The following is a 17,827-nucleotide window of genomic DNA, read 5'->3' on the forward strand; positions in this document are numbered from 1 at the left end:
TTGGCGTTATAGCCAAAACTTCCAATGGAAGCTGATGGGATCTCAGCCAGTCGTGAAAAGACCTGTAGAATGGTGACTTTGTAAAGTATCTCATAAGAAGACATGGTGGAAATGACATGATGGCTTTGTTTGCTAATATGTGCCTTGTTTCTTTCAACAGAGGAGCAGGAGGAATCTATTTACAATCTGTACATCTCTGAAGTCCGGAATATCAGACTTCAGCTGGAGAGTTGTGAGGAGCGGTTAATACGGCAGATCCGAACCCCAATGGAAAGGGATGACCTACATGAAAGTGTGCTTAGGATTTCAGAGCAAGAGGTGAGCCTTGGAGAAAGGCTGTTTCACCTAGGAGAAGTGTTATGTTTTAAAACAAATGTATCCAGATGTTTTGAATGTAGCCAGGAAAGTTTGTGGTGCACCTTGAAAAGACCAGAGTCAAAGATTAAGCTTGTGTTTGTGAGAAAAAAGATGCCAATAAATGGCGACTCTCTTTCCCTCTTATGCGTACTTTCCTTTTTGAAGATTTTTAATGGTGTCCCCATGAAGCATGCGAAAGAGAGGAGACCTTTTATTACGGATAATGATATGTAGAGTATACATGAGGCTCATATGGGATAAAAGCACTATCAATCACCTTTCATTTTACAGAAACTGAAGAAAGAGCTGGATAGGCTGAAGGATGACCTGGGAGTCATTGCAGATAAATGTGAAGAGTTTTTCAGTCAAGCTGCTGGTTCACCTTCAGTCCCTACGCTGCGCTCTGAACTCAATGTTGTCATTCAGAATATGAACCAAGTTTATTCCATGTCTTCCATTTATATAGATAAGTATGTAATAGGCCATCTCTCATCACACATGTTTTAGTTTACAGTTTTCTCTTTAAAATAAATTAAGGATATTAGTGTGAATAATACTGATCAATGAAAAGGGAGTTAACGTAATACTAACATTGTATAAAGGGGTACCCCATGGCATGAAAAGGCTGAAAAACGCAAGTGTCTTGAGTGTTGTTATTGATGGTTCAGTTAATAGGAGATTACTGTTTTTCAGATTGAAAACTGTAAATTTGGTGCTGAAGAACACCCAAGGAGCAGAATCATTAGTAAAACTCTATGAAACTAAGTTGTGTGAAGAAGAGGCAGTAACAGCTGACAAAAACAATATTGAAAATCTGATGGGTACATTAAAGGTAAGAATTGGCTGGTGCCTCTGCATGGGCAAATAAAAAAATAATAGGAAAATTACCTGTCTTGTAACACCTGTTTTAGTTACACTGTACTTTATAGTGTTGCAAAAGTTAGCTTGTGCATTTGGAGGAAAGTCTGTATTAGGATTGACACCTCAGGAAAAAAAAGACAGCTTTGGAGCATTAGGAATTGGGTAGTTTACATGTGCATTCCTCCTGCTAGGAAATGCCTTGCAGTATCTGAACTTCCAAGGGTGGCACTTGTTAATGATGCAGTAAGACTTATTTTTTTTGTCTCTTCAAAAAGTAACATATGCTTAAGGTAACATAAATAAATCGTTATATAAATGTGGCCACAATAACATTCCTGCTACTACTATGGTACATTAATCAGGGTTTCCTAGGAGGTTTGGCAGATATCTTTGAGAAGGGGTAAGACCAGAGTTCACTGTTTTTTGTGTGCTGTATATACCTTCTTTTTAATATTGCAAATTATTAATAATGCTTTTTTGTTAGAATGATTGGCATCTACCTAAGGATTTTTTTTTTTTTGAAAGCTGTAGTTTATAAGTGTGTTAATTTTCTGTGTCTGTTTTGATGTGTGTGTCACGGGGGTTGCTGTTACTTAGAATTATTCTGCAGTTCATAGCTAGTTAATTGTTTCAGTCTCATTCTGGTGCCATTCCAGTGTTTAAGCAACCAGGAGTAAAATATTCTTTTAAACATTTTTTGTTTATTCATTTATACATTTTACTCATGTAAAATACTAACTTATAAAATAGTGTCATAATTTAGGAGTTATTTATATTTGTCATTTATCACATACTAGCAATGGAGATCTGAAGTAGATGAGAAAAGGCAAGTGTTCCATACCTTAGAGGATGAGCTGCAGAAGGCAAAGATGATCAGTGATCAGATGTTCAAAATGCACAAGGAGCGTGATCTTGACTTTGACTGGCATAAAGAAAAAGTCGATCAGTTAGCCGAGAGGTGGCAAAACATTCATTCTCAAATTGAAAATAGGTTTGTATAACTTTTTATTATAATCTGTTTATTTCATGCTGTTTTTGTTGTTTCTGAGGAGAAATAATCAGAAATGAAAGTTAAAATAGGTCACAATAGTTTTCTGAACTATTTGTGAAAAGCGCTAAGATCAAGGATTCTTACCTTTTCTGTTGACATCATTGTCAGACACTTGCTCTGGAAAAGACAGTGACTGTTGAGCACCAAAGATTAACAAGATATAGAAACTTTATTTACTTGAAATTGACTCACCCACAGTAGAGATAAATGGTCTTTTTTTCTTTCCAAAAAAAGCCTGCAGAAATGGCTTGCTGTCCTATGAAAATACCATCTGTTTCTCCACATAATTAGTTCTGACAGGCTGATCTGATGAGCTGATTCATTAGTTATGATTGGATTCATGTTAACTTGCTTTTAATGAGTTAAGTGCTAAGTCTGCAAGTCCTTAGCTGCCATTGACTTCTGTGATAATTTTGCCACAATAATTTTTGGTGAAGTGCCAGTATTTTCTTTTGGTGTGCAACTGTTTTCATGCAGCCTCAATATCCAATTGAGATGTTACTCTAAATTCAGCCTTTCAGTATTACAGTCATGATGATATTGGAGAATGTTATTCAAATCACAGACTTATCAAATGCCTATACGGATGTGCATATACAGCAGAACACACCTACCCATACATGACATTCCTGGAAAGATTTTTTCCTTCAGTCTCCTGTATGGAGAGGAAACAGCTATGGAGACTGAAGGAAAAAGTGTGGGTAAGTTAAGGAAGTCTGTACTACGCAGCCTGAATTTATTTCCTTTAAAATCTACTTTAGTTTGTCATTATAAATAACCTGAACAAGAGCATCAAAGATAGTGCTTTTCATGTAAACCTTCACACAACCTTTAATGGTTTTGTCCTTTTTTTTTAAGGGGTGAATATCCGTACAGGTGTAATACTGAAGTTATTAACTTGTAATTAACTAATTTAGTTGTCTCCTACATTGCTGGAAGTTAAAAGGGAGATGGGCAAAAGCTGAGTCATTTAAAGCTGACTTCAGAACAGCTAGCTTTAAATCCACTTTAGGTTTTTCATCATCTGGTAGAGTGACAGAATTTAAATGATAAAACAGTAGTTTTATGAGGTACTGAAGTGTCCGTATTTTTTCAGAGAGCAAACATGAACCATATGCTCTCCTCACAGGGCCATATCCTGAATAGAATATGCTGAAGAATCACTGTTAATACATAGTGGCTTCTAGTGTAAATAGGACAGATTGTGGTAGTTGCAGCATGTAGCTGGAAACAAGCTGCTTTCTGCAAATGTTCGCTCTGCTGCTTCCTAACAGCTTGACACTGATGATCATTATATGGAAAGTATGTACAAATATTGACTGCAGTTATCATGATCCTTCCCCTTTTTCATGGTTATTAGCTTTAAAACATGCTTAAGTTTGAAACCTGAGCAATATTGTTTCCTTTGCTTGCTCTTTTTCAGTCTCCTTTCGGCATCTTGAGAACAACGCTAGTGCGATTCAAACTATTCATTTCAAATCAGACTATAAAAAGTTGTTGTATGTTTAGCCATAATCCTGCAGTGTTTTGGATTAGTTGTATTTATATGTTCTTCGAATTACAGGGATCATGAAAGAAAAATTGTCAGTGTTCTGATCAGTATGTAAACCACTTTCAAGAATTACGAAGCAATCTTTTTTTCAGGTCAAAACCATCATTTGAAACGGACTTGCCCAACAGGGTCAGTTGCTTTCACACATTAGAATATTTAAAAGCTTTAATTTAAGTGTAACTCCTGTTGTTTTGTGGGAGGCACAGAGTATGATGAACTGCTACTTAACCTACAGTACAGCTCTTTCCCTTCTTGATTCACATAGGTAGCACTTGAAATACTCTCACTTCTTGGAACAGAATTAATTGCTGTTGCAGAGCCGTCTCTCTTGCTTGGGGATTCCTGTGCTCATGGAGTTTCGAGTAGTTTAGCTCACTAATGAGGGGGATATGCAGAATTTCTTCTATAGTAGGATCTCTCCTAGGTGTCATTTATGACAAACAAAAAGGTTTCTTCAAGCTGTGAATCTTGATGTTTGAGAAGTTAATTAACTGTTTAGTTACTGTTATTTTAGTATTTTATAGTGTGTGCTATAGCAGTGCTAAGGCATCCGAAGCCATTAAAGCTGTATTTGGCTCAGTGTACTACTTCTTATCTTTTATATTCATCTTCTCTCCTTTGGTATACCTTCTAAAATAAAATCAGGTTGCGTGACTTAGAAGGTATTAGTAAATCTCTGAAGTATTACAAAGATACTTACAATACTTTGGATACGTGGATTCAACAAGTGGAAGATACTCAGCGAAAGATTCAAGAAATCCATCCTGAAAATAGCAAAGCATTGGCGAAACAGCTGAATCAACAAAAGGTATGAAAGGGATCTCATTGTAGGAAAGCACAGCTTTAATGACTGAGAAATAGTTAAATTATGTTTTGAACCCAGTCATTGCTGTCTTATTTCTTGATAGGAAATGCTTACGTCCCTCAGCCCTTATTGTGAAATTCCAAATAATCACCAGCTTTAATGTTTTTATGTTTACAATGCAGCTACCATTGTTAATGTATCACTCACTGATTATAGCCATTTTATAGACCAGGTTGTTTTGGTCTTCAAATCCGCAAAAGCAGCAACACCTTAAGAGTGCCTACAGTTCTGTAATTGATTGAATTAATATTGATGAAAGGAGTAATCTCCTTATCACATAATTTATTATTCAGTACTGCTCTTGACAGTTATGGATGTAGAAATATTTTCACGGAGGCAGAGCTAAATGCAGCAGCTCTCTTCTGTAAGAAGGAAATGCATCTTAAATAAGGGACAGAATAACAGATTATATGCATCAAGTGGTATAGTCCTAATCAAGTGGTATAGTCCTAATTTCTTCAATTCACTCAGCAGCTCTCAAACATGACAGGGTTTTTTCACTACTTCTGTAAGCCTGACAAAGGTAGGGCATGGGCTTGAGCATGTAATTACTTGAACACACATGGAAATTTATGTATTATGTAAATTTTGTTGTTAGATAAAGTAGAAATGCTAATAATAATAGTAATAACAATCATTTTTAAGATGAAGATTTGTATTTTACAGATGCTAGTTTCTGAGATTGAAATGAAACAAAGCAAAATAGACGAGTGCCAGAAATATTCAGAACAATACTCAGCTGCTGTGAAGGTAATAAATAACTTTATACTTAGAATCCTTTTTTTCTAGTGTCAGTATCAGGTGGAATGCTGATCATTTTGTGTATTTTCTTTTATTTTTTACAGGACTATGAATTGCAGACGATGACCTACAGAGCTATGGTTGACTCCCAACAAAAGTCTCCAGTGAAACGCAGAAGAATGCAAAGCTCATCAGACTTCATTATTCAAGAGGTAAATGGATTTTTTTAATGACAGGACACCCTGGGTTTTTTTGAGTCTTTGCTTAAAACTGGGTAAACACAAGAATGGGATTTATGATTCATTAATGATTAAATAGAGTAACCCAAGCAAGATTTTTTTTTTTGTCTATAGATAATGCTGTGGCAAATAACCTATTGGCCAATATGCAGTATTTAGGTAATGAGATGGTATATTACTGTTGATGAACAGAAGTCCCCCAAATGGTAAAAAAACTATGAGAAATGTACCTCAGTAAAACTGTTTAGAACTACCTCTGGGCTGAATCTTGATCACAGTAAACAGGAGGAGCTTTCATCTTTGCTGTGGTAGAACTTACCAGATCTGGACAGTTTGACAGATTCCAAGGCAAATCAGCCTCATTTGGGTGGGAAAGAGAAACCTGTCTCCCTGCTAACAGTTAGAAAGAGGAGTAGTGATCTTCACTGCTTCTCCCTCTTATAACCTGTTTTTACAGGGGGAAGAGTCAAGGGTCTGTGAAGTCAAAACATCATCTTCTGTTTCTTCTCATTATGGATCTCCTCATAGATCCGTAGGATTTACTTGTGCAAGTGCACCCTGCTGATGGCATTCAGCTTTGGAATCAAAATTAGGACTCTGGATTCCACAATCAGGATTTTGGAATTCAAACTGGGATAGGTTCTAGAGTAGTTTTTGTCACTTCCTTGAAGATTAATGGGAGTCTTTCCTTCTCTCTTCCCCACCGCTCCACCCCCACCCCTCCCGCATTGTTTCTGTGCAGTTCATGGATTTACGGACTCGTTATACTGCCTTAGTGACCTTGATGACCCAATACATCAAGTTTGCAGGTGACTCTCTGAAAAGACTGGAAGAGGAAGAGGTAGGTCTTCCCTTGGCAGCCAACCAAGCAAAAAAAACAGCTAGGCAAACAAAAAGCAATATACCCATTGGAATTAGTCACAAAGTTAGCAGCAGATATAAAAGACTAAAATTCCTTATATACTGCACTTTATACAGGAATGTAGGAGTGTTAAATTACACCATGATCATTCAGATAAGCAAAATCCTATACCATCCATACATTTTATTAATTCTTCCAGCTAGGAAGATCATGTGATTCACTAAATTCTGATGGAGATGTAGTTACATACAGTACATTTCAATACTTCAATATTTTAGGGCATGGTCTTTTGGAAAAATGGAGATGTTAAGAAGAGGACAAACTTAGTGTGTGTATGCCGTTGATATCCTATGTAGGCCTTAATATTGCGTGGTACGCACTTAAGAGCATATAAGGGAGTTCTTTGACCAGGGAGATGCAATGCCCTGTTAATTAATTTCTTAAGTTTCTTTGACATGGTTAGATCCTTTTTTTTCCTTCTACCTTTCTACTGTATTGATTCCTTGGGGTCAAACAGCATTTTATTTATGCTCTAGCATTGAATCTTATTAACATGAGTAGGTTACTGAAATTGAGCAGACAAATTACGCAAAAATGCATGCTTGCTGCAGAATCAGCCTTCCAAATAAATGAGAGAAAATACTTTTAAATTCTTCACTTTCTTTGGAAATCTTTCTCTCTGAAAGAGATAGTATAGTCATTCTTCAAGGACTATAGTGTTTTAGTATAGTCTGTAAAGTGCATATCTCTAAAATAATGCCCATATTAAATGTAGTCCTGTAATTAACTGTACCCATTTTAAATGTAGTCCTATATAAATTAATTACATAAAATTGGAGAACACTCTCATCAGGGTATAAATTTTAATGTTGTTATTACAGAAAAACAATTGGAGTTCTTAAACAAATGTTATGTAGTTTTGGTGCTGGCTTTGTCTTTATTGAGTTTTCTTGGTGATTAGTACCTCTGGACAAACTGTAACACTGACAGCATGTATCTTTGTGCATCATGAAGTCATGGAGCATACGGAAGGAAATATATAATATTTGTTGATACGTAGCCATTATAAGTGAGGATTTAGTATGACTAATAATGCTAATGGTATCAAGGATAAAAAGTGAAACAAAGTACAGGAGTTGAAACAAGGATCAAGAAACTGGTGAAAGCTGATAGGCTTCACGTTCTTCAAGAGCAAATGGAATCTTTTAAACTCTTTTGAGCTTGTCTGCTCTGAATCTCCAGGACTGCTTTTTTGGAAAACACCCCCCACACATATCTTCCATTCTCCTCCACCTTCCAGCAGCCTTCTAAATATTTGATAGCTTCTTTGAAGATAACATAAGTAGGTTTCCAGTCTCAAAGTGATTTGATGGTGGGGTTTTTTTTATGTAATCAGGGTAGCAAATCAGAAGATGAATAATCCTTTTCAAAGGAATGATGATAATTATTTTTTTTTCTGGGATCAGATCTTTGAAGTCTGTGATTGTTCTAAGATTTTCTTCCATGACAGTCTTTCTTCCTAACTCTCAGTAATGGCATTAAGAATGCACAGAATAAAGGAAAAAAAGATAAAGATTCTTTCCATGATACCTCAGCTTAATCCATGTGCTGTCATGCTCAGAGCTTACCAGAGGGGAGAGAACTCCAGCAACCTGTGAAGTCAGCTGAAGCCTTTCAACATCTGGGATGTAATGAAGCTGTTGAATTCAGAGACGAAAACACACCTAATGAAAGCATGATGGATGTGGAATATTTGCAAAAAGATAACTCTTCCAAGAAACCTAAACACACAGAAAATAAATTGAAAACTGACAGAAGAAAATTAGATGTAGACAGATCTGATAAAATCAAAACTGATAGAACATTAAAGCAATTTTTAAATTTCAGTGGTCAAGAAAGCATTAGCGGCAACAGAGAAAATAAGTTACATGCAGAGCAAGATAATTTAATGGGTTCTGGTAATCGAAGCAAAGAAGAAGAAAGCAGTAGAAAAGATTGTTTTGTTTCAGTTGAGATCTGTGGGAGTGTGAATAACAATGCTGGTGAAATGTTAGGTGAGCATATTGTTAATGGGGAGAGACAGAAAACAGAGGGAGTATCAAAAAAGTTGCCTGAAGTGGAAATGATACACAAAACCACAGGAAAAAAATGTTCAAGAAAGGCAGGGAATGATGTTCTAACAAAGGAAGAATGTGAGGTGCAGTCAGAAACTAATTTTGAGCTAACAACGAGGAAAGGTAAAATTACTCAAAAAACTGGAAAGCATGCCCTGGATATCAGCCCTTACAAGCAGCAACATTTTTCACCAAGAACTCATTTTGAATGTCAACGTAAAGAACATTGCTTTGCAGAAGGTAATAGCCATAATACTTTAAACTCTGAAGACAGAGAGTTTCAAGTGTATGGTGAAAAAGGTGACGCTCTCTCAGGTGTAAGGGTTGCAACACCTTTAGAGAAAGTTGCATGCTCTTTCAGGGAGCTGGCAGTGCACAATGGCAGTGAAAAAACAAAGTCAAATTTGCAATCTGTGAGCAATCCAGGCATTTCTGGTAGTGTTGAAAAGGATACAAACAAACTGCACAGTGCATTTCTGGATAAAGGTTGCTTCATAGCAGAAACCGAAATCCTAGAAAAGAGAAACTTAAATGCAGATGAAGCCAGGAGTACAATGCGAGAAATTTTCACTGTTTCTTCAGGAAATATTTCAGAGAATCAGTGTGCAGCAAAAGTCTCTGAATCTTATCCGTTAGATTTTGAAGTATCAGCAGTGCGGAGTGATCCAAGTTTAGGTATGGTATTGTTAGGAAATGCTGGTGATTTAAATGCAGATAGAGCCCTCTCAGAAATAACTTCTGGAGGAGAGGATAATTTTCCATTATCAGAACATGGATTAGCAAAAAAGCTTTTGAGTCACGATGAGAAAGTAAGTGAGAAGAAAATATTACAGCGTAAAGTTTATTGTTTGGACAACATAAATGTAAGCGGGAAGAAGCAGAGTGGAGAACACGAGTTAGAACAGGGTCAAAAATGTAAAGATTTATTGCTAGTTGCAGAAATGGACAGTAGAGATAAGGGTCATAGCACAAAAGTTCCTGGAAAAAAACCTGAACTCCAGAAAATATTCTGTGAAAAAACAGGGAAAAAAGCCTCACTTGAAAAAAAAGAAAAGCAAAAAAAAAGAAACAATAATGAAGAGAAAAGGAGCACATCTATTATTAAGGTACCAGAGTTTTTATGCAATGCAGATGAAATAGTTAATTTAAGAATGATTCTAAACCAAACTAAATCAACATTTGAATCTCAAAATATGTCAAAGTCAAATGATTTAAAATTGATTGAACGTAATTTAAACAGTGAGTATGCCAATGATGTTAATTACTTTGCAATTTGAAATGCTTACATTTTTAAAGTTCTTATAAATTTACTTTTGTTGATTTTTGTATTACTATCTGATTACATCCTTTTCTCCACCCAGCTGATGCTCAGCCATGTCGATTAGAAATAATGAAAGCTAACAAGATATAGTTTGTGACTGTATTTTTGGTTCTTCTTTTTCAAGCATAACACATTAGATTTGGTGTCTATGAGAGCATGAAAGGAGATCTGATAAGAAACTAACCTAAATGTTTTGTATCTGTTGGGGTCTGTTCAGAATTGTGACTGGGAAATATGGAGAGGAACTGAAGCAGCTGCCTTTGCATTAGCCTTTTAGGAAATAAGTTTTGTTTCTCAAATGGAAAATCAAGTAAATATGGTAAATTTGAGCTAAACCAACATTTTGTTTATTTGGAACTGTTGCTTTACTTACCCTTCATGCCATGTTTGTATGATCATAGGAATATAGGTGTGTTCTTACCTCATGTTAGCTCACACGGTAACTAGCACCATAATAGTGCTAATGAAGACAAGGTATGTATGGTTTCAACCATATTATTACTGGTGGATACATATCTTGCTTATAAGAGCTTCCCTTGATCTGCCAACATTTGGAGACTACTAGCCGAGTGGTTTTCACTAGGATTTTGCTAATCACCATGCTTATACTTCTGTGTCTACACTGCAGAGCAGCTGTGCTCTTACCAGTTCCCCAGCTGAGCCAGTAGAGGCATTGGGACTGTGGAGCACACTACGGAGCATGGATGCGCTGGGTTTAGATACTTCTCTTTCTGGAGCTGATGCATCTTGGCTGTAGCTCTAGATGCTGCTTCTTTTCTTGGAGGGGATTTCCAAACTTCTCTTCTGTTACTTGTGCTTGCAAGCGTGAAATCTTCCTTCCAATTCCTACTGAACTGATCCAGAAATGGTAGGCCACTTTCTCCTTGGGAATTCTTGCACCTGGTGTTTGGCTCACTGTTTGCTCTACCTGTTTGTTTGGAGAAGAAGCATATGCAAGCTCCTGTTTGACGCTGCTTACCGCTAAGAGGCATCTGACTGAAGTGAGAGGCTTCAGGACTTCTTCGCTTTGTGGATGTCTTTCTGAAGGGTTTCATATTTGGCTAATGGTAACTTCCTGAAGGTTACTGTATCAAGAGAAGGTGATGGTGGTGGGAACTGCTTGTCCTACTTTCTGGACGTACTATATATATATGAGTAAGTACTTTCCACTCTGCTTTTCAAAGAGCCTACCACATTTTGTATGCTGTATTACAAAAAGCACATTCCAACTCATCTTGCTCTTTTACAGATTTTAAAGGATAAGGAGTCATCAGCGCGTGAGGCATATTCAGATCTAATGGCACAGCAAAACAGCACAATCGATGAGAACAGAAAACTTCTGGGAAAGGTAAAAACACTTGAGGAGATGTTGGAGGATATGAAGAAAAAAAAACTCCAAGTGGAACAGGAGCTCCCTAAAGTGAGGGAAGCTGCAGAAAAGGAGCTGAAGAAGCAGCAAAAGGACATGGAAGAGATCTGTCTTCAGAAGACCAAGGCTGAGCAAGAGGCAAAGCAGTGTCGTATAGATCTAGAGAGCATTGAGAAAGAGAAGGCAGATGCAGAGCAGGAGTTGGAGTGTGTAAGGCAGCTCATTTTTCAGGCGGACACTCAAAGAAGTATACTGGAAGAAAACCTCCGTGCTTTTCGAAATCAAATAGAAGAAAGCACCTTGACCAGAAGAAACCTTGAAGAGCATCTAAGAAGAAAAGATACTAATCTTCATGATTTAGAGCAACAAAAAAATACCTTAATGGAGGAGCTGAAGAAAAAAACAGAAGGAGAGGAGAAACTCATGAAACTGATAAAGCAAATGGAACAAGATCTTGAATTTAAAGGGAATCTATCAAAGTTGCAAGGAAAAGAGAAAACTGAAGTGAGAAGGAAGGTTGTTGAAGGCAGGTACTCTTTAACTAGAGAAACTTCTCTGCCAACTTTCACAGCTGAGCAAGGCAGCCACTGTAGGACTGATTCTGAAATTACAAGTTTCCAGAAGAAACATGAAGCCAAAAAAGTAGAAGAGCTTAAACAGAAGATAGATGAGCTAACCCTTGCTAACAAAAAAGCTGATAAAACTATTAAAGACCTGAAATATGAACTGAATGAAATTGAGCTTCAGAAATCATCAGTCGAAGAAAAGTCTCGTTTGTTAAAAGAAAAGCTAGATAAAGTCAATAGTGAGCTTAAGTGCCTAAAAATTAAGTTGGAGGAAAAAGACCAAGTAGAGCAGGGATATTTGCAACAGTTGAAAGAACTGGACAAGCAGCTACACAGAACCACAGATAAAGCTGAAGAGATGATGCAAGAAGCTATAGATCTTAAGAAAATTAAGATGAACTACCAGGAGGAGCTGAAATCTGTTCATCAAGAAAAGGCACAGCTAAAAAGAGAAGTAGAGGAATTAACTAGATCACAGACAAAAACTGAAATCACTATCAAACATTTAAATTCACAAATCAGTTCTCTTCAAAAAGAGAAACTGGCAGCTGAACACAGAACACAGTCATGCAAAGGAGAAGCAAATAATCTTCAAGACCAATATAAGAAAATTCAAGACCAGTTACTTCAAAAAACAAAAGTAGAGAAGGAAAACCAGCAGGAACTTCAGATGCTGAGGAATGAATTAGCCAAAAGTAATCAGGTGTCAGAAACATTGAAACGAAAGATAGAGGACCTTAATAAATGGAATACTGAAACAAAACTACAGATGAAGCAAATTCAGTCTGAATCAGAGAAGATTACTTCAGAAAAACAAAGTATTCAGAGGAAAAATGATGCATTAAAAGCCCTAGCAGATGGTTTCAAAGAGCAACTGCGTACAACAAATGAACAATTGCACAAGCAAACAATAATTGAGCAAGAATTCATATGTAAAATTAAAAGCCTAGAAGTTGATCTAGCAAAAACAAAAGACTTAGCTAGTGAATATAAACAAAAATGTGATAAACAAAGTGCTTCCACCCTGACCATTGACCGGGAGGTTAAAAATCTAAATGCCCAAATGAATGCTCTAAGTATGGAAAAGAGGGTGAATGAGCAGAAGATACAACTACAACAAGCTCATATACAAGACCTAAGTAGTAAATTAAAAAAATTACAGGATGAACTCCATCAGAAGACTCTGGATGAACAAATGGCACGCAAGAAAATGATTCTGTTTCAGGAAGAATCCATTAAGTTTAAACACTCTGCAGAAGAATTTAGGAAAAAAGCTGAAAAATTACTGGAATCCCATAGCATGACAGAAAAGGACATTTCTGGCATAAAGCTAGAATGTGTTGCTCTTCAGCAGGAAAAGCACATGGCTGAGGAAAACACCATGTTGTACAAGTTACAAATGGAAGATCTACAAGAAAGGCTTAAAAAATGTCACGAACAGCTACAGCAAGGGAAGCAGGCTGAAATGGACTATCACCAGAAGTGCAGGAAACTCGAGGAAGAATTGGACGTGCAGAAGCGCACGGTTGAGAGCTTGAAACAGAAAATGGACCTGCAGGTCAAGGAGAGTGAGCACAGGTTTCTTTTGTTTCAGAATGAAGTTCAGCAAAATAATAAACTCCAAGATTCTGGCTTCAAATTCAGTTGTGAGAGAAGAGGGAATGATTTCAATTACCAGAGGGACACAACAGCTAGAGAATTTGAACAGCTTCCTCCACATGCAAAACCTAGCTCACCTTTGTTAAGGCAAAAACAGGAGAGATCAGGTTTTAAATCTGATCAAATAGAAGACAATACATTGTACCTGAGTGCTGATGGTACCATACCAAGAGAGGTGCAGTTCCAGATGTCAAGAATAAACCAGTCACTAGAAGAAGATGCAAGCCCACAATCTTTTACAGAGTTTGTTTCTGAAATGAGTACACAGTTCCAGATAACTTTTGATAAAGCAAGCCAAATCTCTGGAACATCTGAAAGGGACAAATTGACAAACAGGAGCCTACACAGTTCCAGGCAAACTATTAGGCATGGAGAAGACATGAAACATGAATTGGGAGTGGTAAAACTGCATCCCTTGGAGGTACACACTAAGTTTTGTGAGGGTTTGCCTTCCTAGTGCTGGTTTTTGCTATTCTATTTCTTTGTTTGTTTTTAGTTATGCTTTATCACTATTCTGTATTCTCTCTAAGGTTTCTTATGTTCTTATCTCGGTGAAGGGAACCCCTTCATTCTTACATGACACAAAAAGCTTTTCGTTAGACCTTTGTAGCAGGTTTGTTAATATCTAAGAAGCACATTATTTAAAAAGTTTGTATTGAAAGTAGGACTTCACATACACCATTGTATCATTATTGGTCAAAATAAGCTTTGATTAATGGCACTGAGTTCATATAGTAACAAACAAAGTTATTGTTGCTTAGTCTAGTTGTATTCCTGTTATTGAATAAATATTTGAAATGGCAAATGCACTTTAAAATTCTAGCTATATATATTTCTCTGCTCTCCAGTGCTAGTAGCAATTCTCCTTTCCAACTTAAATATAAGTTCTCCATTTTGTTTCTCTGGTGGTGGATTTGGGAGTGAATTATGTACAGCATAGTTCTGCAGATGTATTTCTCACTGTGTCAAAAAATTCCTATTTACAGATAGTGAAGAACAAGCAGTATGACATGCATGTTGAAGTCACAACATTAAACCAAGAAAATGACAAGACTTTTGATAATGAAGAGAGAATGTTTGAGGGATACAAAACATCCGAAGGGTTTAGGAGTGAAGACTTTGCAAAGATGAGCCCTTTCTTAGGGGAAGAGATTTTGAAAACTGTTGATGATGTTACTCAGTTGGAATATTTTACAGAGGAATACGATGATATTAAATTTCAAGGTCTCCGACATGATGTAACTGCCAGACAGTTGACCGAAGTTAAACTTCTAGACAGGTTTACGGTTGAGCAGCTCCGTTCAGGGCAAAAAACTGTTGAAGAGGTTCAGAAAAGTCTTGAAAAGTTTTTAACTAAACCTACAGCTATAGCTGGGCTGTACCTTGAATCCAGCAAAGAGATACTCTCTTTTGCTTCAGCAGCAAAGAGAAAGATCATAGGAAAAGCATTGGCATTGGCATTTTTAGAGGCCCAAGCAGCTACTGGTTTCATCATTGATCCCACAACAGGTCAGAAATTCTCTGTCGATGATTCAGTTGTTCGAGGGCTTGCAGATAATGAATTCAAGAGTAGACTGCTTCAGGCAGAGAAAGCTGTTTTGGGCTATTGCTGCGCTGGGAAAGTGATCTCTGTGTATCAGGCTATGGAAGCTCGACTCTTAGAAAGACAAAAAGGTAAAAATATCCTTGAGGCTCAGATTGCAAGTGGGGGGGTCATTGATCCTGTAAGAAGTGTTCGTGTACCTCCAGAAACCGCCGTGCAGCTTGGCTTGCTTAATAACACAATTTTAAAATTTTTGCATGAACCTTCTAGTAATGCAAAATGTTTTCACAATCCAAATAACAGGAAAGCTATGTACTACTGTGATTTGCTGAAAATGTGTTTGTTCAGTGTATGCAGTAAATGCTTTCTGCTTCCAGTTGGTGAAAGGAAAATAAGCAGCCCATCACCAGAGAGAAGTCATAAAATTTCTGTAGTAGACATCAAAACAGGAGCTGAAATGACTTCATATGAGGCTTATCAAAAAAACTGTGTTGATAAAGCTACATATCTTGAGCTTTCCAAACAGGAGTTTGATTGGAAGGAGTCTACATGTTTTGACTCTGATGGGAATTCTTTTCTTTTACTTACAGATCTTAAAACCGGTATACAGTTCAATATTGAGGAGATCTTAAATCAGGTTAGGATTAGCAGAACATTAGTCAATAAATATAAGCAGGGTTTAATCACAGCTAATGAGTTTGGAGATATTTTAGTTAGCAGTTCACAGCCAAATAAAGATTTAAACAGTCCTATTGCAGGGTTCTGGCTCTCTGAAACCAATGAAAGAATTCCAGTTTTAAAAGCCTCACGCAAAAACTTGGTAGATAGAGTTACTGCCCTCCGGTGTCTTGAAGCTCAGGTTAGTACAGGAGGCATAATTGATCCATTTACTGGGAAAAAGTACAGTGTTTCAGAAGCTTTGCAAAGGGAGTTAATCGATGATGGTTGTGCCAAGCAAATCCAGCAGTGTGAACTGATCTTTACTGGGATCATTCACCCTGTAAGGAACACAGTTATGTCAGCTGTTGAAGCTATGCACTTAAATGCCATAGACAAAGAAACAGGTATGCGCTGCCTTGAGTATCAGTACCTGACTGGTGGGTTGATAGATCCAAAGTCTCATTCCAGATTAACAATGGAGGATGCAATTAAGAATGGTATTATTGATGCTGTCACAGCTACAAAGATGAAAGATGAGAAATTGTATGTTAAAGTTTTAACATGCCCCAAAACGAAGAAGAAGTTAACCTACAAAGAAGCTTTAGAGAAAGCTGTTTTTGATTGCCACACAGGGCTGCGATTGTTAGAAGCAGCTCAGCCCATGAAAACGGGAATTTCCAGTCTTTACTATAACTCGTAATGGAACAAAGATATTACTACTCCTTTTGGGGCTTGCTTTAAAACCCATTCAAGTCAAGGAAAAGACCTATGATGGCCTTTCTGGAAAATACTAAGTGGTGTTTTCTAACATAATTATGAGTGGCTGTAAAACTACTTAGTACAAATCACTAATTAATATAAACCACTAAAGCTGGAATTATCTATTACATGTTATTACAAGTTGAAATTTAGAGATAAACTAAGGCAGATTAATAATTTAAAATGCAGCCTGTGTGTTCAGTCTTTGCCTGAAGGCCTTGTCCAACATTGTCTACATGTAGGTAGTGTAAATCAGAAGTTATTCCGAGGTTGGTGAAGTTAACATTAGACCAAAATGGGTAGATGTAGGTGAGACAAGAATCAGATTCTTACGTTAAAAATTGGAAGGGATTGCCCATTTTGCAAATTAAGACAATGCAGTATTTCATGTAACCTGATACTTAATATTACAAATCAGTTTGCAGATACCATTTATTTTACAAAAGTGGCAATAAAGTATACAAGGGTTAAATCGGCGTTCCAGTAAACATGTATGCATAAGTAATTTTTCTCACACTGGTATTCATTAATTTTGATGGGCTATTCATATTCTAATTTTTTTCTCTCACTTCAGGTAACTTTATTTTTTCAAGAATCGTCATGCTCTAATAGGCAAATGAATTACAATTACGTATCCAATTAAAAAAATTCCATTCAAATAAAATGGCTTCATTTTTACTTGTGATACATGGAAAAGCTTAAATGTGTTTAAGTACTGATCAATTTCAAACTACTAACAGGTTATACTACTATAAAAAGAAATATATTTTCCTGTGCAGAAAAAAATGAAACGTCTCAGTATTTCACTTTTATTGTTCTTGTTTCTGAAGACAAAAAAGCAATGTATTCTTCCTGATTGTAATTTAGTAATCCATGTGCATAGATTGCAAGATACTGATATCCTATGCTGTGGCTGTACATATCCACACCTGAGGGTAATGCAAAGGCAGCAATTCAAAGATACTTTATATGCAAATGTTGTTTAGATTTTATCTGCTGAGTAATGGCTGGGAAGCTATGCTTTTTCTTAGTATCAATCATTCTATAATGAATGTACATGTGTATGAATAAGCACTGTAATCATAATTACAAATCATTTGAGGAATTATTTTGTTAGTGTCTATTATGATGTGGCATTTTTGTTCCTACATCAAAGTGTCATAGCAACGCATGTGGTGATAAATAAAAAGAATTCGCTTTATGTATATGTGATAATACTGCCATTGTGGTAGCATTGTGATTCTAGGGACGTTAATGTTAAATATCCCAACAATTTACATTTACATGTTTTTTATAATTCGTGGTGCT

General features: G+C 36.6%; 1 protein-coding gene across 6 annotated transcripts in view; it reads left to right on the forward strand.

Annotated features, from left to right (window-relative positions):
- DST (dystonin) overlaps positions 1 to 17,827 on the forward strand; it is a 316,491-nt gene that overhangs the window by 173,245 nt on the left and 125,419 nt on the right. For 5 of the 6 annotated variants that reach the window (XM_064447871.1, XM_064447868.1, XM_064447872.1 and 2 more), the window contains 8 exons: positions 161 to 318; positions 649 to 827; positions 1,051 to 1,189; positions 2,016 to 2,209; positions 4,467 to 4,629; positions 5,353 to 5,436; positions 5,532 to 5,639; positions 6,409 to 6,507. In XM_064447871.1, the coding sequence (XP_064303941.1) occupies positions 161 to 318; positions 649 to 827; positions 1,051 to 1,189; positions 2,016 to 2,209; positions 4,467 to 4,629; positions 5,353 to 5,436; positions 5,532 to 5,639; positions 6,409 to 6,507 (1,124 nt within the window). Of the gene's footprint in view, positions 1 to 160; positions 319 to 648; positions 828 to 1,050; positions 1,190 to 2,015; positions 2,210 to 4,466; positions 4,630 to 5,352; positions 5,437 to 5,531; positions 5,640 to 6,408; positions 6,508 to 11,212; positions 13,979 to 14,543 lie in introns of all 6 variants that reach the window. The other variant, XM_009500403.2, reaches the window with a different exon arrangement.

Source organism: Phalacrocorax carbo, chromosome 3 (genome assembly GCF_963921805.1).
Source record: "Phalacrocorax carbo chromosome 3, bPhaCar2.1, whole genome shotgun sequence".
Taxonomy (NCBI): domain Eukaryota; kingdom Metazoa; phylum Chordata; class Aves; order Suliformes; family Phalacrocoracidae; genus Phalacrocorax; species Phalacrocorax carbo.